The sequence below is a fragment of the Monodon monoceros genome, unplaced genomic scaffold (genome assembly GCF_005190385.1).
Source record: "Monodon monoceros isolate NGI ecotype Baffin Bay Population unplaced genomic scaffold, NGI_Narwhal_1 Super_Scaffold_7, whole genome shotgun sequence".
Classification (NCBI taxonomy): Eukaryota; Metazoa; Chordata; class Mammalia; order Artiodactyla; family Monodontidae; genus Monodon; species Monodon monoceros.
The window spans coordinates 104,988,269-105,010,444 of record NW_021703784.1 but is presented as its reverse complement, the minus strand read 5'-3'; the positions used below and the strand labels follow the sequence as shown (position 1 = coordinate 105,010,444).

The 22,176-nt window shown below is 51.8% G+C and overlaps 1 protein-coding gene across 1 annotated transcript; it reads left to right on the top strand.

Moving 5' to 3' along the window:
• The first annotated feature begins 919 nt into the window (after window positions 1-919).
• LOC114887644 (actin-1-like) lies at window positions 920-9,301 on the top strand. Its single transcript, XM_029209425.1, has 4 exons — window positions 920-1,029; window positions 6,471-6,603; window positions 8,670-8,780; window positions 9,239-9,301. Exons 1-4 carry the CDS (start codon window positions 920-922, stop codon window positions 9,299-9,301), a joined length of 417 nt encoding a protein of 138 aa, XP_029065258.1.
• Window positions 9,302-22,176: the final 12,875 nt, after the last annotated feature.

Genomic DNA, 22,176 nt, shown 5'->3' with positions numbered 1-22,176 from the left:
CGTACCGCACATGGCTGTTCACAAGGCACCAGACAGAAAATGACCCCAGTGACCCCTATGCTATATGTAGGAGTCGAAAGGGTAGATGCCCACTGTTAACAAAGGCTGTCTATGACTAGTAGGATTTGGGGAGACTTTTATTTCCCCCCATAGTTTTCTCTAGTGAACATGTTGTCTTTATCTGGAAAAGAATTAAAATCACTTTCAAAATGAAAAAAACATTTGTTACAGTAAAGGTTTAGTTAAAATGCAATATTTGAAAGGGAAAATGGATTCATTTATTTTGAGGGTGATTAATTTTTCTAAATCATGTATACAAGCAAAGTTGAAACAAATATCAAAATAGAACAGGGCAGCGGTAGGACTCTGGGAGATAGGGATTTCCTTCTTTATACTTTCTCATGTTTTCCAAACTTGTAAAAATGTGGAAGAAGTTGTCTAGAAGCCAAGTGGAGGGGGGGATTCATTTCGACCCTGGGCCGGGAGGCAGGAGAGGTCTCCCAGGAGAGGCAGTATGGGTGCTGAGCTTGGGGGCCTGGCCATGACACCAGCAGGCAGACCACCAAGACCACGGTGCCTACCAGGGTCCCCCTGCCCAAAGCCCCTGGCTGGGTGAATGGTGAAGGGGCTGCTTCAGGGGACCCCAGTGAAGCAAGTCACGGGCCACACCAGGTAGGAGAAAAAGCCTTAGCCCAGTGCAGCCACATGCAGGTGGTCATCTGAGAGCCTGGCCGCTCCAGTGAACTGCCCAGAGCAGCCAGATGGTGGCTCGCCCCCCAGGCGTGCCCAGCTCTGGGTGCGCGGAGCCAAGATCGTACCTGGCACCTCACCTACCCTGCAGGTGAGAGCCTTGCAAATGGCACGAATAACCGCATCTTCTGTCTCTCCCTGCAGCCACATCTAGGTCACATGCAGCACAATGAATGTGCCCCTCATCTGCGACTGCGGCTTGGGCGTCAGCAAGGTGGGATTTGCGGGGACAGAAGCGCCCCTGGCTGTGTTCCCAACCATCCTTGGGAAACTTTGTCAGGATGGGAGTGCCGGGTGTCCTCCCCGGGGGCCGCAGCTCCTCCCCCACACAGGCTGGCCACGTCAAGTCCATAGAGCAGGGTGGCTGTGGTGAACGTGCATCAGACTCATGGGGCGCTTGGCTTGGCAAAAGGCAGGGGGCCAGGCCCACCCAGAGTTTCTGCTTCAGCGGGTCTAGGGGAGAGGGTCAGGGCTTGTACTTCCCACCACTTCTCAGGGCATGCAGAGGCTGCTGGCCCGGGGCCACACTTTGAGAACCACAGACTTAGAAAGAACAGGCCAATTACATATGATAGAAGAGCAGACCGTTGTCAAAAATAAATCATGCCCATCTATTTACTGTTTGATTTTCCCACTTCCGAGAGTAGAAGGAGTTCTCTACCTTTAGGATGAACATCAGTCCACTGGTACTAGGTGACAAACTGACACTCAGCCTCCACGACAGGAGGACAATAGGGATGGGTGGGGACTGAGGCCAATGCTCTGCCTGAAAGGGCATCTTTGCTGCCTAGTGACATGCAAGAAAGCAGGCCCAGTATTGCCAGATTTTCCTGTTCTTCAAGAGAATTTAGAAATTCAGGGTTTTTTATTGTGATAAAAAATATATATAACATGAAAGTTACCACCTGAAATTTTTTTAAGCATACAATTCAATGGCATTAGGTACATTCACCTCGTTGTGCAACCGTCACCCCCACCCACCTCCAGAAAATTTTCATCTTCCCAAATGGACACTCTGTCCCCATGAAACACTCACTCCCCATCTCCCTTCCCCAGCCCTGGTCCCACCACCTACTTTCTGTCTCTATGGATCGAACTCCTCTAAGGACCTCACCTAAGTGGGACCACACGGCATGTGTGGTGACAGATTTCTCTGTCACGTAACAGGGTTAACAAAAGTATATACACACATACATTTGGCCTGAAGGTTAAACGAGATGGTGAATGTATGATTAACACCGTTTCTGGCCAGTAGGAAGTTTCTAACCATTACCTCCTGGGAAATCGGGGTGAGCTCATCTTGAGATCCTTACCTTAATTACATCTGAAAAGAGCCTTTTTCCAAATAAGGTCACACTCACGGGTTCCAAGTGGACATATCTTCTGGGGACACCACTCAGCCGACTACAGTGACCTGGAGAAATTGAAGCCTAATCCAGTCTCTGTAACCTGACACTGAATTGATTCTCAGAGACAGAGCTCGGGGTGAAGTAGAAAAGATTCACTTTATTGCTTGGCCAGGCAAAGGAGGCCACAGCGGGCTAACGCCCTCAAGGCTGTGTGTCCCACCCTGGAGGGGGTAGTGAGGAGTTTTATAGCGATGGTTCAAACAGGGCGTGGTCAGCTCACGGACGTTCTTCTGATTGGTTGGTGGTGAGGTAGTCGGGAGTCGGCATCATCCACCTTCTGGTTCCAGCTGGTCTGGGGTCTGTGCGCTTGTGGGCAGCAGACTGTTAACTTCTCCGACCTGGAGGAGGCTCCAGTATCTGCAGAACAGCTCAAAGATATTGTTGTGTGTATCCCTTGATGGGGAACCAGGACCCTGCCCCCAGGCTGCGCTATTGTTTCTCCTAACTGCTTCTCCCTTGTCTCTGCATCCACTCCCTTCCCTAATTAACAACTGGTTGAACCTGCTTGTTGGAATTCAGGGAAGATCATGGAGGCCGAATGAAGCCTATTTCCTGTAATCAATTAAATGCAGGGGCTTCCCTGGTGGCGCAGTTGTTGAGAGTCCGCCCGCCGATGCAGGGGACGCGGGTTCGTGCCCCGGTCCGGGAGGATCCCACATGCCGCGGAGCAGCTGGGCCCGTGAGCCATGGCCGCTGAGGCTGCGCGTCCGGAGCCTGTGCTCCGCGACGGGAGAAGCCACAACAGTGAGAGGCCCGCGTACCGCAAAATCTTCAGTGTGGGCCGGCAGGCTGGAGACCCCGGGAGAAGGTGGTGCTGCCGTCTTGAGTCCCACGGCTGACGGGGAGCAGAATTCCTTCCTCTTGGGGGACCTCCGTCCTTTCTCTGAAAGCCTTCAGTTGATTGGATGAGGCCCACCCACATGGTGGAGGGCGGTCCCCTTTACTCAAGGTTGACTGATGTCAATGTTAATCTCACCTTCTCAGCAACACTTAGACCAGTGTTTGGCTGGGGATGGGTCAAGACACACCCAGGAGAACCAGTTGGGTGTGTTAATTTCCTTGGAGACTGAGCCGTTAGGCTTCCGAGAAGGGCCGCCCAAACTCCCCAGATGAAGCTTTTGTTGCTAGCGGTGGCCGCTGGCTTCCAGTCCCGTAGGCTCTGGAGTCTGGAGCAGCATGAATGCTGGAGATAAGAAAAGGCCTGGAGAACCTTCCTTCATCTACTGACCATGGCTGAGCTGAGTGAGAGAGGGGCCTCGACACCCCTCCAAGCCCCTCCCGACGCACAGCTATAGGCTGAGCTTTATCCACCGGGACAGCTGCCAGCCACTGCAGCAGGGGGAGCGGAACGTTCTGAAAGCCCCTGCACATCCCCCACTGCATCTGCAGAAGCAGGAACCCAGTCTGGGGCCGCCCCGCGATCCTTCCTCCCAAAGTTTCGCGGTCTCTGAGCCTCGTCTGCTATCTGCTCTCTCAGAAACCGAATTCTCTCTGAATAATTCCCCACCAACAGGACAGAATGCATTTACTTCCCACCACTCCCACCCCACTTTTAGGGGTTTAACTACTCAGTAGTTTGGAGAGGGGGAATGAGAATAAATTGGGGGGCAGGGGGCAGGCAGCGGGGGGCTTATACTTCCCCTGTTGTAACTGCTGCTGGGTTAGTGCCCTGGGGCGGCCGTGACCAAGGGCTGCTGTCCTGGTGGTGAAACAACAGACATTTAGACTCTCCCGGTTCTGGAGCCCCAAGTCCAGAATCAAGGTGTCGTCAACTGAAACAAACAAACAAACAAAAAAACCCCGCACAGGCCAAAAGCTGAGAATTATGTTTTACTTGGCAGACTTGCTGAGGACTCGAGCCCGGAAGACAGGCTCTCAGACAGCTCTGAAGAACTGCTCTGAAGAGGCAGGGGAGAAGCCAGGATATATAGGGGTTTCGCAACAAAAACCAGGTCGTCGGTATGTCAAAAGATTATTGCAAATTAAGGAAAAACACATATCTCAAATTAACGAATTGAGCGCTTTTCTGTGTATGGGAAGATGCAAGCGTCTAGGCTCACTGGAATCATTCCTTTGATGTGCACCTTGGCTATCTCGGGCCAGTATCCTGCTTTTCTCCACCCTCAGGGTGCACAGTCGGGGGCTGCAGTGACTGATGGCTTGATGGCCGCGACACCCTTTGTTTACTGATATGACAGGCGACCTTCTTCATCTGCCTTGTTTCAGGGCCACACTCTCTGAGGGTCCAGGGGAGGATCTTCCCTGGCCCCTTCCAGCTTCTGGTGGGTGCAGGCATTCGTGGGCCTGGTCTGTCTCCATCATCACGGGGCTTCTCTCTCCCCTATTCCCTTCTCTGTCCCAAATCTCCCCTCCCTTCTCTCTCATAAGGACACTTGTCATTGGATCTCAGGCCCACCCTAAATCCAGCATGATCTCATCTCCAGATCCCTAAATGAATCACATCTGCAAAGACCCTATTTCCAAATAAGGTCACACCAACACAGGTTCTGGGGGCAGCCCGTGGACCTATCTTGGGGGCCACCAGTCAACACACTGCAGCTGGTTTCTGCCTCTGCTCTGCTCTGCGGTGCCCATGCCGGGGCTGGGGCTCCTCTAGCTACTGCTCCCTGAGAGGTTCTGCAGATAGAAGGCGGCGGGAGGGGACAGTCTTCCCGTTCAGCCTCCCGCCAGCAACAGCAATTTCCTGCATCCTTCGGCTCCATCCACACAGCGCCCAGTGGCCATGAAAGAATGGCAGGGCAGAACCCCTCCCAGCCCTGTGGGGCCTCCTCTGAGCCCTTGTTCTGCAAACCCACTGCCCGGTTCTTCCTGCAGCCAAGCAGTGTCGGGTGGTTCTACTCTCTGCCCTGTTTGTGCTTTTGAACCCCCAATGCTGTGTGACCACCTCCCTGTACTCAATCCCTCTGTTTGAAATCCCTGGTGTGGTATCTCTTGCCCCGACATGTATAATAATTTGTCCTGCAAGGTCAAAACTTAACGTTGCATTCTTTTCCATTATGGTTTAGAATATTAAAAAAGAATGTAAAAAAACAAACAAACTAAATACTACAAAAAGTAAAAAAAAAAAAACAAAAAACCCCAAATAACAACTTAACGTTGCCCCGTGGAAAATATTCCACAGCCACAGGGGAGGAAAAGATACTTGTTATCTCTACAAAGAGGCACAATAGGAAACGGAGTGTATATAAAGTAGGTTACATACCTGGGGAAGCATAAGATCACAGCAAAAAACCCCCAAATTCCTCACTGAAATAGCAACGTGTGACCAAGACGAATGATCAGGCAGCAAACCATCTATCAGGACCGCAGCCGACTGGGCTGTCTGTCTTTGTTTTCCGTGAGGCATCTCGCCTGCATCCTCCCAGGCTTCGGGCAAGCCCTTGGGTGGCAGGAAGGAAGTGTCTGTCTCCAAGAGGGGTCGGCACGTAACAGGATGCCCTGCGTGGACTCATTTCCATCCAAGCGCCATGACTCCTCCTGGGCACTTCGGTGTAGCAGCAGGTTGGGAGTGAGACCCCTCGTGGGGGACCTGCAGCGACGGAGAGGCAGGACGAGGCTCAGCTCGGAGTCACCCAGCCCACTGTAACCAGAGCGGTCAGCAGACCTGAGCACCGTCCATGTCGAACCAGGATGACCCTGCTCCTTCTTCACCGCCGCAGGCGCGGTGCTCCAGAGCACCCACCCAGCCCTCCGTCCTGCACCCAGCCTCAAACCTGCACAGTGGCCCAGTGTCTCTTCTCGCCTTGTCTGGCGTGCTCCCTAATAAAATCCTCGTGCCTTTCATCTCTTGGTGTCTGGTTCTTGGTGGACCCAGATTAACACACAGCCGACTCTCAGATCGTTTCCGAATGATAGAACGAATAGTTTAATCCGCATGAAAGTAGATAGGTTTATCTTCCTAAAAAATAACAGAAATTAACTTAAATTGCACGCTTTCCCCCACTCACTTTCCAAAGCAAATGTAGAAGCCAGTGTGCCCCTCACCCCATGGTTCTTTCCTCCCCCGCCTCTCTCTTTGTGGCCTTAGTGTCCTCACCTACAAGGTGGGCAACAGCGTGTCCCAGCAGGGGTTCCTCGGGTGCACTTCTTCCCTGCAGGTCATTTGCTGAAACCCCTTAGTGGCATTTTGACACAGTGCACTGGTCTGAGAAGGCCATCGATGGTGGTGCTGTGACCCAGAGCCATCCCCAGTGGCACGTCGGGGTTCCCCGCCGTTCACTGTGCACTGACACGCGAGAGCCCAGTGAGGCGAGTTGCTCCTGAGGGCAGATCTGGCCGGGCCTATGTCTTTCAGAAGCTGTTGGTGGGAATGGAAGAAGAAGACTGGTTCATCGGAAATGAAGTTCAGAAAACTCGAGGGAAACTCAACCTGAAATATCCCATCTCTCGGGCAGCCATCACCAACTGGGACAACATGGAAAAGGTAGGCTGCAGCTTCTGTTGGGTGGGACCCGCTCCCAGGGCCCCCATCAATGCCAAATGGCAGCCCCGCTGCCTGGCACCTAGGAAGGGATGTACCGCCAGCATCCAGGGCTCTCCCGGCACTTCCTGGCTCTGGGTCCCTGGAGACACTACACAACGGTACTAACCTCATCGACTCTAGAGTCAGAGACCTGGGCCTGAATTTTGCCTCCACCATTTATGATCTGCGTCATTTTGGACCAGTAACTTGGCTCTCTGGTCCTCAGTTTCCTAATCTGTAAGAAAGGGGTATAACTTTTCCTATCACATAGCGCTGTTGTGAGGATTAAAGCTGACGATGGATAAAAAATCCTAAATCCACTCCACACCTATTAGGATGGCTGTTACTTAGAAAACCAACCAACAAACAACGCCCACGCCCCACCCCCAGAAAATAACAAATGTTGGTGAGAAGGAGGGATTAGAAAACTGAGACTCTCAAACACTGCTGGTGGGAATGTAAAACGGTGCAGCCTCTATGGAGAACAGTATGGTGGGTCCTCAAAAATTAAGCTAGAATCGCTGTATGGTCCAGCAATCCTCCTTCTGAGTGAATCCCCAAAGAACTGGACGCAAGGACTGGAAGAGATGTTTGTACACTCACGTTCATAGCAACATGATCCACAACAGCTAAAAGGTAAAGTGACCCAAGTGTCCTTCAACAGATGACTGGATGAGCGCAATGTTGCCCGTCCATAAAATGGAATATCATTGTCTTAAAAGGGAAGGAGATTCTGACATAGGCTACAATGTGGACGAACCCTGAGGACATGATGCTAAGTGAAACAGGGCAGTCACAAAGGGACAAACAATGTATCATTCCACCTTACAGGAGGACCTAGGGTCATCAGATTCTTAGAGACAGAAAGTGGGCTACTGGGGGCCAGCGGCTGGGAGGGGGTTGGAGAATTAGTGTTTAATGGGGACGGAGTGTCCGTCTGGGAAGATGGGAAGTCTCTGGAGATGGATGGTGGTGACAGTTGAACAACAATGTGGATATACTTAATGCCACTGAACTGTACACTTAAAAAAATCTTACAGTGGTAAATTTTATGTCCTGATGTGCTGTTTCGCCGAAAGTTTTACTTTTGTTTTAGGTTCAAAGGGTTTGTTAGCAAAAAGACACCACTTGTCACACAAATAGACAATTTCAATTTAACTTTAATAGAAAATCATTAGAAAGGAAGAAATAGAAATGAAAAGGGATAGAAAAGTAAAAGCACGTACATCGCCAGATTGGGCCGACACCTACACCCAGACTCAGCGCTGGGAAGTCCTGAAAACAGCGATCTGGAGTCCCAGCTGGGAAAGGTCCCAGGCAGTGCGTCCACCCCACGGGTGAGACTTCAAATTGCAGTTTAGGGGACTGTCGCTTATAATACCAGGCCGCTAACTGATATCATCAATTTGCATGCAAATATGCAGCTCTCGGTTTCTTCAGCAGGGCTGTTTATCTCATTTTGTGTATCATGCGAATTTCTAGACCCCCAGGAAATGACCAGGTCCATGAGGCTCAAGAAATTCCATGATCCACTCCCTTCTTTTTCTTTTTAAGTTTTAAAAATTAATTTTATTTATTTATTTATTTTTGGCTGCGTTGGGTCTTCGTTGCAGTGCACGGGCTTCTCATTGCGGTGGCTTCTCTTGTTGCAGAGCACAGGCTCTAGGCGTGTGGGCTTCAGTAGTTGCAGCACATGGGCTCAGTAGTTGTGGCTCGCGGGCTCTAGAGCACAGGCTCAGTAGTTGTGACACACGGGCTTAGTTGCTCCGCGGCATGTGGGGTCTTCCCAGACCAGGGTTCGAACCCGTGTCCCTTGCCTTGGCAGGTGGATTCTTAACCACTGCGCCACCAGGGGAGCCCCTCCCTTCTTTATCTTAAGTGCCGCCAGACTTGCTGGCGGCAGCTTACAAGCAGGCACGTAGTCCAGGCAAGGTCACGAATCGGTTCGAGGCCTAATATCGCCTCTGAAGCCTGAGCAGACGACTTCCATTTCAATCCTCCTAACACGTGCCCCCCGCTCTCCTCAGATCTGGCACTACTCCTTCTACCAGGTGCTGCACGTTGCCCCAGAGCAGCATCCTCTCATGCTGACAGAGCCGCCCTTGAACCCGACGTCCAGCAAAGAGAAAGCGTTGCAGGTAAGAGGCCAGGTGGTGGGCAAGGGGGTCAGGGAGAAGGCTGCGTGGAGGGCAGCTCGGGCCTCCCCCCAGCCTCGGGCTCCCTGCGGAGAGACTGAGATACCAGCTGAGACCCATCCTCTTTGACATTAGCGGCAAGAGTGACGGCTGCCTCTGGAGAGCTCGCCAAGCAGTCTGGTACGGGCGAGGTGTTTAATCTGAATTATTTCATCTAGACCTATGGCCACTCTATGGGCAGGGCGATTTTTAACCCCTTTGCACAGATGAGGAAATTGAGGCTTCCGGGAGTGGAAGTAACTTGGCTGAGGTCACCCAGCGAGTGGCCTGTGGACCCGCCCAGACCCTGGGATCTGAGCGCACAGCCCCATTCTCAACACTGATGCCTGGTGTGTCCTGCCTGCAGATCTAACCCTGACTTAAAAGCTCCCAGACCTCCTCCATCTCTGGGCCTCACGCAGGGCCTGACACCCCTGCACCCCAAGGAGTTGATGGTGTGTGCTGGCCGGATTGCCCCAGATTGAACTGGGTGGTGGAGCCCGTCGAGGCTGCTGGGGAAAGGGGGGTGCACCCCCAGTACAGGTGGCAGAGTACCCCTCAGGCTGGAGCGGGGTCCAGGTGAGGTGGGGACCACAGGGGCTGCCTTGTTGAGGACTGAGGTGAGCCAATTAAGCAAGCAGCCATGTCCCACCACCTGGCCCCGACTCCCTGGAGCCCAGCGGTGCCTCCTGCCGTGAGCGGTGACCCAGCGGGCGCGCCCAGTGGCCCACGCACCACCTGCACACAGAGGAGGCTCGTGCCATGGCCCAGAAGCCGAGCACCGTGCCGCACAGCTCAGGATACGTTCCCTTACGCCACCTCGTGTAACACAGCACTCAGGGGGGCCAGTGGATCGCTCCTGCACGTGGGCAGGTCGGTCACAGAAGTGGGCCCTGCCGGGCGCCGTGTGGACCTGGCACAGGCCTGCAGCCTTGCCACATCAGATACCAGCTCCGAGAATGCCAGTTGCCCACTGGGGCCCCTGTGAGCTGGAGAGAGAAGACAGAGACAGAACTGTCCCTCACCCGAGGGAATGTGCCACTCCAGACTGTCTTATTCGGGGTCTCCCAGAGAAACAGCACCCGTAGGAGATACACATATAGAAGGAGGTTTATTATAAGGAATTGGCTCATGTGATTATGGAGGCCAGCAAATCCCAGGGTCTGTAGTCGGCAGGGTGGACCCCAGGAGAGCGGATGGTACACGTTCCAGTCCAAAAGCAGGAAAAACCGACGTCCCAGTTCAAAGGCCACCAGACAGGAGGATATTCCCTCTTATTCAGGGGAAGGTCATGCCTTTTGTTCTAGCCAGACCTTCAACTGATTAGATGAGGCCCACCCGCCTTGGGGAGGGCAACCTGCTTCACTCAGTCTATGGGCCGAAATGTCAATCTCACAGACAGACCCAGAGTCATGTTTGACCCAATGTCTGGCCCTTCCGTGGCCCAGGCAAGTAGACACATTAAGGCACCCTCACACAAACTGCACTGCTGGCCACACAGCCTGTCTTGGGCACTTCCCCACCCTTCCCGAGCCCACTGCCTGCCTTTCTGTCCTGACTGTCTCCAAATTTACCCTTTAATCGTATCAGGATCCCAGCAGGAAACCAAAGCACACTCACGTCAGGTAATGTTGGTGAGGGTTTATTAAAGAGATTGCGTACCAAGGTGAGCATGAGTCTTAGAAAAGCAGCACGAGAGGGTTGCAGAACCCCCGGGTGGTGACAGGGAGCCGTCCCCTCGCTTCCACTCCCAGGGCTGAAGGAGCAGCAGGGGGATACCTGCATTGGGAAGGCTCAGCAGGTAGGGAGAGGGGCCCTCAGGTCTCCAGCACCCTCTCCCGCATCCCCCGGCTCTCCTTCTGCACCTCCATGGGCAGATCCCGGTGGGTCACCTCGGGGGGAGTCTGTGACTACAGCCCAGGACAGAGAGAGGTGCCAAAGGGCGGAAGCTCCTGCAGGCTTCTGAAACAGCAGGCGATGGGGGTCCGCACCGGGGCACAAGGAATGTCACCTCACTGTGGACAAATGGGTTTCCCCGCATCTGTGGGCGCCACCACGAGCTCCCCATCATGCAGGCCCCTCCCAGCAGGGTCCCTTCCCTGCCTACGTCCCTCTGTCCTGCAGCCCATGTCCAGGGCTCCTCCCGGAGACTGGGACAGGCTGAGAAGTGCAGGGTTGATTTTTCTCCTGGAATGAATCTGTATCTGAAGAGGATTTCTGGGGGCCGTGTCCCAGAAGAGAAGCCAACGGGGGAGCAGCCCAGCGTACAAGGAAGGGCCCAGCCTGGCCTTAAGACCTCTGGCTGCACCAACGTGTGTGACCTCAGGCGGCTGACTGGTCCTCTCAGTGTCCTGGTTTCCTCCTCAGAAGGATGCTAATGGTATCGGCCCTGGGGTCGCTGTTGAAATGAAATGAGTTAACGCTGTAAAGCGCTTGTCCCAGTGCTTAGCGCCGATCGAGCACTCAGTAAATGCTGGTTCTTGTCCCCTGGCCTCAGTTTTCTCATCTATAAAGTGGGAGTTTGACCGCAGGAACCCTGAAGACCCTTCCAAGCTCTGTGACCTCTGGCCTCATGCCAGGCCAGGGGGAGCGGAGGTTGGTTTATGTCTTTGTGTTTTTAGGGGGAGCGGTCTCTAGTTGGAGCATAAAAGATGCCCTCCCTCCTCCATCAGGATCCAAATTCCAGGATTTAAATTCCAGGATCCACCAGGTTCCAGTGTGGGGGGCACCCAGGAACAGCACAGACTTACAGGCTAGTCTTTGTATGGACATGTGTTTTCACTTCTCTTGGGTAAATCCTCAATCCCCCCAGACCCTGCTCTGCAACAACGCACTTAGTGGGCAGCACGCTTGGTGAGTAATGAGCTCGGTGGCATATCTTGGCCGTGTGTAATACTGTGTTTTAGTAGAGATGTGGATGGACCTAGAGACTGTCATGCAGTGAAGTAAGTCAGAACGAGAAAAACAAATATTGTATATTAACACATATTTGTGGAATCTAGAAAAATGGTACAGATGAACCTGCTTGCAAGGCAGAAATAGAGACACAGACATAGAGAACAAACGTGTAGACACTAAGGAGGGAAAGGGGGTTGGTGGTATGAATTGGGAGATTGGGACTGACATATATACACTAACTAATATGTATAAAATAGATAACTAATGAGAACCTGCTGTATAGCTCAGGGAACTCCACTTCACTGTACAGTAGACACGAACACAACATTGTGAAAAACTATACCCCAATCAAAAGAAAAAGTGCGGTCTTGACCCGGTTAAGAGATCTTTGCTAGAGGCCGGTTAATTTCCCTCTTAGGCAGCTGGTTAAGTCTGCACCTCAACCGCTCCCCTTATGGTCCTGTCACACACCCCAGGGCCACGATACACCTGCCCTAATCACTTCAGAACCGGGTACCAGACCATTAGGGGCTGCCCCGAGTCCCTAATGTCACTGCCCCTGCACAGGGGCCATGAAATTATTCAAAAGAGCCAATCCAAGAAACCCGTGCAACCTAGCAGAGCACCCCGCTGGCCACCCGTGAGCTGCCCCCGGCAGCTCCAGCTCACTGTAACCCCGTCCTTGGGTGCCGCACCCCCGTGGCCCAGCCTGGCAACTGTCCCTGCTTTGGAGCTGTACGTAACAAAATCTGCCTTCCATCTGTCTGAGTGACACCATGTTGGGTTCTGCCATCAAAAGAACCTGTAGTCCTATGGACCCGTGTCACCATCTTGCAGGAGAATCATTCGTTCACCCAGCCAGGTTCACAGAGGCAGTGCCCTGCCGCGTTCAGCATCCGTGTTCACATCCCACTTTTGCCACCTGCTCCCTCGCAGTCTTGTCCACTGGTCTCTCCTGTGGACAAGGGGGGGCTCCAATATCACATACCCCCGGGGGATCACCACGGGCTGTAAACGCAAGGCTGTGCCTACCCTGTTCACTCCTCCCACCTTGTATACAGTCAGCACCCAGGAGAGATTTCTTGACCAAGCCACGTCTGGGCTAAGTGTCTGGCATGCACTTAACACACAACGACTGTTAGCTTTCACTGTTCCATTTAATAAAACAAATGAATCCTCCCAAGTGTGAGAATTTCTGTAACATCTGCCTGCCCTCAGAGAACAGAAAGAAGGATGTATTCAGTGGAGGGACCGGTAACGGCTTCACAGAGGCACTGGGAATTCAGCCGCATCCCCACTGTGAAAAAACGATGGTTCATAAGATGACGTGATGCCCTGTGATCAGTCCTGAGACGGTCCATAAGGTGCTGTCCCGTTAGTACCTGGGAAGAATGCGAGCCCATTTTACAGACTGGGAAACAGTGTGGCAGAGCTCGTCAGGGCAGGGCTGGCATTCCTGACCCTGTTGTCTGGATCCCTCAGGGGGAGCCCAGTGCTTCGGGCCAGTCGGCCTCATGTGCTCATGGAATTAAGGGAAACCCGGCCCCTGAGTGTTCCGCGCTTTCCCGCTGATCCTGTTTGAGACCTCCAGCGTGCCGGCCCTGTATTTAGCCATATTCCCTATATGGCTCATGGGTAGGTGGCTCCAACCTGTGCTCACCCTCCACCTTCAAGGACGTGTGGGTCACCAGTGAGGAGTGTATGAGGACATCGGTTCCTCCATCGTCAGGAGGATAACCCTCTGATTGTGACTGTCCGGACCCCATCGCCTGTCTCATGAGCACCAGCTCCAGGCTGAGCCTCAGCTTGGCTGAATTGATCAGAGCTCAGAACTAACTCAGACATGAAGGTGGCCCTCCCTCCCCCAGACTTCGACAAGAAGGGTCAAGAAAGGACGGACAGCATCTTGGGAAATGCTCGCAAGGCACTCACTATGTCGGAGCAGAGTCACGAGGGGAGGGAATTTCCGGCGACCCCTGTGTACTATTTCGGCGTGGCTAAGCTGTGCTTCAGTAACAAACATTCCCCAAGTCTCAGTGTCATAAAACAAAAGCATATTTCTCACCCGTGCTACACGTCCATTGAAGGTCACAGGGGCTCTGTCCTGCTTTACCCTCACGCCAGAATCTGGCCGACAGAGCTGACACCATCTAGAACATTGTCATGTTTGTGATGTGAGGATAACAGGCCACTGCGCCATCCAGACCCAGCCTGAACCTGTGAGATTCTGTTTACTGTCCTCAGCATGAAATAATGGCCACGCAGCCTGCCCTAAGCCCTGCACCTGCCCAGGTAACTCAGGTCCTGGAAGGGAACCGTTCTAGCAGCCTCTGCTACCTGTGAAAATCATCTCCCTCTTGCTGGAATGCCATTGCGAACGGTGGTTTGTTTGTTTCAGTTATCAGATGTTCCTGTTTTTTTCCTGACCTGAAAACAAGTATCATTCTTTCCATAAATTTGGAAATAGGAGCGAAAGTTGCTTGCCGTTAGCTTTCCGTTAGCTATTCACGCGGCACGATGCCTCTGACAGGGCATTCCTGTACGCTGATCTGTAGGCTGAAGACCACCCAGACATCCCCCCTCTTGATGACAAATTTCACTTTGAATGATGGTAGTTGAACGAATAGATCAGGATACCTTTATGGCAGTAAACCTTCAAGTAACGCTTTTAATGACTTGTAATTGGACGACGGAATCTAAACGAATTCCCCTTTATAATATTCTGAATTTTGTACTAACTGCGTTCAACTTTCAACAATTGTTTTAACTAACTTAAGGGTAACCCGGGGGAAAGTAGCAATAAATGGGACTCATGTAACATGAAATTACAAAGGAAAGTGAAAATATAAGTCATGAACCTCCTCACCTTTTTAGGTGCATTTAGCTTCCAAGTACATCAGGCAAAGGGTATAGTGCCTAGAAAGTGCTGAGAACTCCGTCAGAATTAGCGTGCCCCAGTCAAACCCTTCAGTTCTGTCCAAGTAAGGAATGGCGCCACTCAGAATCTTTAAAGTAATTCTTATCTTTTCTCTTTCGTGGCCCACATAAAGTATAGCAAATCTTAATGATTCTACCTCCAAACGCTATACAGAATCCAATCATTTCTCAATGTGCTCCTCCTCTCCCTGAGGCTTTGTCACTGTCCCCTCTCTCCTGGAATTTCCAGCAGCCTCCTGCCTGAAGTTCCTGCTTCTGCCCAACAGCTAGAGTGATCTTTGAAACACACAGATGAGGTCACAGCATCCCTCTGCATAGAACCCTCCGTGCGGGCCCAATGAGCCACCGCTTCGCACCCAGCTGGGCGGTTATAATCAGGAAAACAGACAACAAATGTTGTCGAGGATGTGGACAATTGGAACCTTGTGCATTGCTGGTGGGAACGTAAAATGGTACAGCTACTATGGAAAACAGTTTAGAGGTTCCTCCAAAATCTTAACGTAGAATTACCGTGTGATCCAGCAATTCCACTTCTGAATATATACCCCAAAGAACTGAAAGTAGGGACCTAAACCATATGTGTACAGCAATATTCATAGCAACATTATTCCCAACAGCCAAAAGGTGGAAACACTTCCCCGTGTGCATTGATAAATGCGTACTTACACAAAATGTGGTCCATCCATAAATGGGTATTATTCAGCCATAAAAAGGAAGGAAATCCTGACAAATGCTGCAACATGGATAAACCCTGAGGACGTGACGCTGAGTGAAAAAAAGTCACAAAAAGGACGAATGCTGTCTGATTCCACTCGTAGGAGGTCCCTAGAGGAGTCATATTCATAGAGACAGACAGTAGGGTGGTGGGGGTCAGGGGCTGGGGGAGCGGACGGGGAGATTTGTTTAATGGGGAACTGAGTTTCAGTTTTGCAAGATGAGAAAAAAAGCTCTGGAGATGGACGGTGGTGATGGTTGTACAACACTGTGAATGTACCTAATGCCACTGAGCTATCCACTTAAAAATGGTTAAAATGGTCAATTTTACGTTATGTATATTTTACCATAGTAAAAATTTTGAAAACTCCCAATGGGCTCTCGTCCCAGAAGGAAATGTACAGGCTTTACCTGAGTCTCTGCCTGTGTGACCCGCCCTGCTGCCAACTCTGTGACATCACCCCCCCCATGCTTCCCGTCACTCACCCACTCTGGTCACACCTGCCTGCGGGCTGCTCTGCTCAGACCCACTCCCACCACAGGGCCTCTGCTGCCCCGACACAGTGGCCCTAGAGAGCTCCTTGCATGACTCACTCCCTCACTGTGTTCAGGTCTTTGGGGAAACTCTCTTTAGCAGAGAGCCTTCCCGGACCTACAGTCCCGCCCACACCACTCTGTCTGTGTCCTGCTCTGTGTGCTTTTCACGGCTCTGATCTCTCTGCAGAGTTTCCCTTTGCTTCTGTGAATCGTCTGCCCTCCAGCTGGGATGCCAGGCCCTCGAAAGCCGGGACTGTGTGTGTTTGCTCACAGCTGAATCCCGGCACGTTGGTCCACCACGGTTGTTCAACACGTATCTGTTGAACAAATGAGTGAGTGAATGAAAGAAATGGACAAAAAATAAAGAAAACTTATAGAAAGTGGGCAAACTACAGTGATTGGCGATGCCCAGCAGAGAACAATCCAAGTAGATGATAAAATTATGAATCAATGCTCCAACTCACTGATGGATTTCTTTGGATTTGGTGGAATTAGAAATTCTATAGGGCTTCCCTGGTGGCGCAGTGGTTGAGAGTCCGCCTGCCGCTGCAGGGGACACGGGTTCGTGCCCCGGTCCGGGAAGATCCCACATGCCGCGGAGCGGCTGGGCCCGTGAGCCATGGCCGCTGAGCCTGCGCGTCCGGAGCCTGTGCTCCGCAACGGGAGAGGCCACAACAGGGGGAGGGCGGCCCACCGCAAAAAAAAAAAAAAAAAAAAAGAATTCTACAAGCTAAGAAAAACAAAGATGGTAGTGAGATACTGCTTGACACCTGCTAAGTAGCCAGGTACCACGTAGAGAGGAAGCTCGTGGGGAGGGGCGCCCTGGAGCCCAGGCACAACCATAATCTTCGCATAAGCTTCACCCCCACCCCCCCTGTGAGGGGACATTCCTGCCAGACTCCCTGCAGTGTTGCTCGTGACAACGGAGCCTTGAGCACTGCAGGTGGACATGGGGACAGACCGGGGGAATCAGTATATAACACTTGGTCCATACAAATCCTCTAATTCTATGTGATGGTTAAAAGCAATGAATTATACATAGGAGATTTTAAGATGCTCTATCTTAAAAATCTGTGTTGAATCTTTTAAAGTAAAAATGGAAATCTACAGCTCAAGAGATTTACTTTCTATTTGTATAAAGTTATATATGCACATGGTTTAAAGAGTCAAACTATTCTAGGAAGCTTTCTGCAAAGGGCCAGATAGTAAATATTTTCACTACACAGTGTCTGTCGCAACTACTCAACTTTGCCTTTGTAGAGCGACAGCTGCCATTGACGATGTAAATCAATCCATTTACGTTACACATGATGCTGGGTGTATTTATTTATTTTTTACTGCTTTTTCAGATGCTTTTCTTTTCTTTTTACATTTTTTACATTTACAGTTCTTCTACTGAACTGACTTAATTTTCTTCATTCCCCAACTGATTTGGGAGTATGTATGTTATTTCTTTTCTTTTGTGGTTACCATAAAATCTTTACAGGCTTGCTAAACTTAAAGTTGGGGATGAATTCATTACTACCGCTACCTATGGAGAGATTGTAGAACATCTGTGTTCCAGTCTCTCCTCCTATATTTTATTTCTGTCTTGGGTTTTAATTTGACTTTGTTTGTTCCTTTAGGAGTCCTCTTAGCGAGGGTATGCTGGTGGTAAACTCATGCCTATCTGAGAATGTCTACGTTTTGCTCACACTTTGAAAAAATCTTTGACGTATAATCCACATAGCATAAAAATCCATCCACTTACAGTAGGTAATTCAATGTTTCTGGTAAATTTACAGAATCGTGCAACCGTCACTGCAATCTAAGTTTAGAGCATTTTCATCAACCCTAAAGGAAACCCTGTATCCCTTAGCAGTCCTTCCCCTTCCTCCCCTCCCCCAGCCCCTGGCAGCCACTCATCTACCTTCTGTCCCTGTGGATTTCCTTATTCAGGACATTTCATAAAAATGGAAACACACAATACATGGTCTTTTGTGTGTTTTCAAGGTACATTCGTGTTGGAGCGTGTGTCAGTAATTCATGCCTTTTTATTGCTGAATGATATCCCATTGTATGGCTGGACCACCTTTTGTTTATTCACTCATCTTTGATGCTCACCACTTCCGGGTAGACCCATAAGCACCACCCCCACACACCCCCTCCCTCCCTGCTGCCTAGATTGGAGTCGACCTTCAGCTGACCTTGGGAGCTCTGGGTTGAAGGTGGAGCCTGGGTCCTGGAATCCCCTTCTCAGAGAAGAGGCACTGAGACTGTTAGAATCTCAATAAACAGACTTGTGTTGAGTTAAGCCGCTGAGACTGCGGGTTATCTGTTAAAGCCGCAGGTGTTTTAACTGATGTGTATGTGAAGCGAGCAAGTTGCGGGAGAAGGAATAAACTGGGGTTTCATCCTTTGAGACCTGAAGCTAGCCAGACCTCGATTTTTCATTTTAATAAGATAATAAATCACACACTCCTTTTTTGTTATAAATGTTTGAATTGAGTTTTTCTTTATCACTTGGGAGCCAAAATACCTATACATGACGCAATCTACGATAACCAATTAGAAAATAAAATTGGGAAAAGGCAACAAATGCTATAAAATACCTAGAGACGAAAAGTAAACTAACAAGAAATGTACAAGACTTAACATTAAGAAAACCATAAACCTCTACTGACTTGCTAAAGAAGACTCAGATAAAGGGAGAAAATAACATGCTCAAGGATGAGAAACAATATATAGAATGTCAGCTCTCCCCCCTGTTCACCTAGAAATTCAGTGCAACCCTAATCACATCCCAATGAGATCTGAGTGGAATTTGACGAGATGATTCAAGGTTCATTTGGAAGAGAATATACACAAAATACCAAGAACTGCCCCAACAAGCCCTTGGGGTGTCCAGAGCAGCCCCCTTTCACAGCAGCCAGCAGCACACCCAGGCCGCAGGCCCAGCTAAACCTGAGTCTCAGGTGCCCCTCAGAGAGCCACTTCCCAGCGCCCTAGGACGTGGCCCTGGCAGGTCGAGGGCGCCAGGATCCGGGGCACAGCATGTCAGGAGTGATACCTTTATGGTTCAGCGCTCTTTCTCCCTTCTGGATCTTCCTTTGGTGTTGGTTTGGATGAGGTTTATAACCACCCTCTCATGCAGGTGCGGGCATGTGCCCAAAGCCTGGCTGACCAGTCCCAGTGGGATGTCACCCAACCCAGGCCAGTGAGGCTCAACTCCAGGATGCTGGCTGTTGGGTAGCAGCTCCTGTGAGGGAGCTACCCTCTTAGACAGAAGTCTGAAGCTGCTGGCAACTCTCAAGCTTCCACAATGGGGAACCTGCATGAGAACTAAGCCATTGCAGGAGAACCCCCAGGAGTGGGGAGGGGAGAAAGAGAGGGAGGGAGAGAGACAGAGAAAGAAAAAGAAAGGGAAAAGGAGAAAGAGAGTCTGATTCCTCACAGCACGGCTTTAACCAACCAAGCCTGAATTCGATCACGGACTCATTGTTTGCGAAGCCAGTAAATTCCGCTTTTCTTTAATCTAGTTTGTACTTAAAGATGATTCTTTAAAGCAGAGGAGGTCTGGGACCCAATCTCAGGGCTTCTGGATAAATAGATAAAAATAAATAAAAACCTTTTTCTTGCCAGTGTATTTGGGACAGAATTTTGCATTGGGATTTAGACTTGGATAATCTTTTCCAAATACCCGGCTTTAGAACAGGTCTCCTCCCGGGGATGTATTAGCCACTCCCTCCTTCATTTTCTCAGTCACCAAAAAGCCCCTTTCTACCAGGGGCTGAAGTCAGAAGGTCCCCTGCCATGCAGCTGGCAGGTTTTGTGAGGCTTTATTTTCCTAAGGAGGAGCCCCGTGCATCTGCCCGGAGCTGGTAGCCCTTGCTGTCTTGACATCGTCACCGCCAGCACCGTGAACCCAGGCTGGCTCTCCGGCGATGAAGCCACCCGGCAGCAGAAGGCCTCCAGCGGCTCTCTATCCAGTCCCCACGTCTCAGCCCCCAGAACAAGCCGCAGGCTGTGACTAAAGGAGCGGCCTCCCTTCCCTGGGTCTCTTTCTTGCCTCTGTTCACCCCGTCATCCAGCAAGCAGCTCGTAGTGGGTGCCGTGCTGAACGCTCAGGATAGAGACGAAAAGCATTGACCCTGCTCCCCAAACTCCCCAAATATCCAAGAGAGGCTTCCAGTGGAAGGGATGCTGGTGAGGGGCTCAGAGAGAAGATTCCCACCTTGTGTTCCACGTGGCAGAAGAGAGGTCCACGCTGCGTATGCATACAGAGGGCGTGTCTCACTGGAGGGGTGAAAAACCCATTCAGTGGAGCGGGGGCCAAGGCGAATTTAAAATAGAAATAGATCCTTCTGGAATTCCAGGAGAAGCAGGATCACCGGGCATCAAGAAGAGCGAGGTCCACACACGTTCAGGAGCCGGGGTGGCAGAGGGTCTCCTGAGCCTTCTCTCTGGTCTCCCCCGACTAAGGCTTGTTGCTCAGAAAGGGGGCATCTGTCAGGTGCCTTGTCAGCCAGTGGTCAGCCTTCCCCGGGGCAGGTGTCCACCCAGCCAGGTGGCAGGAGGGGCCGACGCCCGGGGCTGCGGACACGGGCTTGTCTCTGTCCAGTGCAGGCCACCCCGCCCCTCCCCCCCGCCCCTCCCCCCGACACCACCATCCATCTCTGACCCTGCCCTTTGCCGGTCAGGAGTCTTTGTGTGGTCAAGGTCCCCAGCCATTCTTCCCTTCCGGTTACAACCTCAAAGCCCCTCACCAAGCCTGCACAGAGGCTGCTTTCTGAGTGGCCACACCAGGACAGAAAGTACACACAGGATTAAAGGCAGGTGTGGACAGAGCTCTGAACAGCCCGGGGCAGCTCCGGAAGCCCTCCCCTGGGAATCCCCAGCTCCACCTGCCCAGAGAGGCTGTTGAGTCCTTCCCACTCCGGTGCTCTGAAGAGCTCTTCCCAGCATAACTCCAGATGGCACTCCTGGAACCTTCTAGGCGGTCAGCAGCGCAGTGGGAGATTCTACCCCAGAGGAGTGTCCAGACAATGGCTCCTCTGAATGTAACAGGATGGCGTTAGGGGACTCGGGCCTGAACTGGCAGTGACTGAGAAGGAAAGAGCTGTGTTCTCTGAGCTCAGAGGACCCCGGGATGCTGGGCCACCATAGGGAGGGGGTGCTCAGGGACAGACTGATACCACCCTCCACCCCACCACCCCACCCCGCCCACTGCCAAGCATGGTCAGCTGGGAAGCGGGTGGGCTTGTCCATCCAGGAGCTCCGTGTGCATCAGGAGAAGCCACGTCCCCTCTCAGCACCATGCACAGGGGGCACGTCCCCTCCCTGAGGCCAGGAACCCTGGCACCCCAAACTCCCACGTGCTCCGAAAGGGCAGAGGGACAGTTCATTCTCCACTTGGGTATTGCTCTGCCCCCGCCTAATGCTGTGCTCGGGGCTGTCGGGTACAGCCTGCCTCGGTACCCCAAGTGGGCAGATGGGGCAGCATGCCTGAACCCCGGGGCCCGAGGGGGCTCAGAGGATGGATGAGATGGGTGCTGAGGCTTCCTGAGGACCCTGAAGCAGAGGCAGGGGGGGTACAGCCTGGGAACGAGGGGTGATGGAATGTGGAGTCTCACTAGGGCCTCCTTTCCCAGGGGAGATGCCTGGATGGGAGCCTGGAGGTGGGGTGGGGGTGGGGGAAGAATCCATGGAATTCACACTTGCCCACAGCCAGGCCAGCCACAGCAGCCACCCAGACCAGGGAAGAGATGGCTCCCTCACCCTGGACAGTCAGGTGACGAGCCGTCTCTTCTGCCTCCCTCCTCCCCACCCACACTGAGCACCCAGCGCAGCAAAGAGGGTGGGGCATGAGAGAAACTGACTCTTTAACTCTCCTCACTCAGCTGCTCCCCTGGCAGAAGTCGGGGCTGAGGCAGCCAGAGGGGGACATAGAGGGAGAAAGACTTTGAATCAAGTATTACATTCATCTGTCCATCCCTCCACCCACCCCTCCCTCCACCTACCTATTCATCCACCTACCCATCCATCCATCCACATATCCATCCCTCCATCTCTCCCTCCACCTACCCATTCATCCATCTCTCCATCCATCCATCCACCCATCCATCCACATATCCATCCATCCATCCATTCATCCATCCACCCATCCATCCACATATCCATCCATCCATCCATTCATCCATCTCTCCATCCATCCATCCATCCATCCACATATCCATCCATCCATCCCTCCCTCCACCTACCCATTCATCCATTTCTCCATCCATCCATCCATCCA

Coding starts and splice junctions, on each gene's coding strand:
- LOC114887644 (XM_029209425.1), top strand. CDS start 920: ATGAATGTGCCCCTCATCTGCGACTGCGGCTTGGGCGTCAGCAAGGTG. Junction 1,030..6,470: donor ATCCTTGGGAAACTTTGTCA/GGATGGGAGTGC, acceptor GGCCTATGTCTT/TCAGAAGCTGTTGGTGGGAA. Junction 6,604..8,669: donor ACTGGGACAACATGGAAAAG/GTAGGCTGCAGC, acceptor CGCTCTCCTCAG/ATCTGGCACTACTCCTTCTA.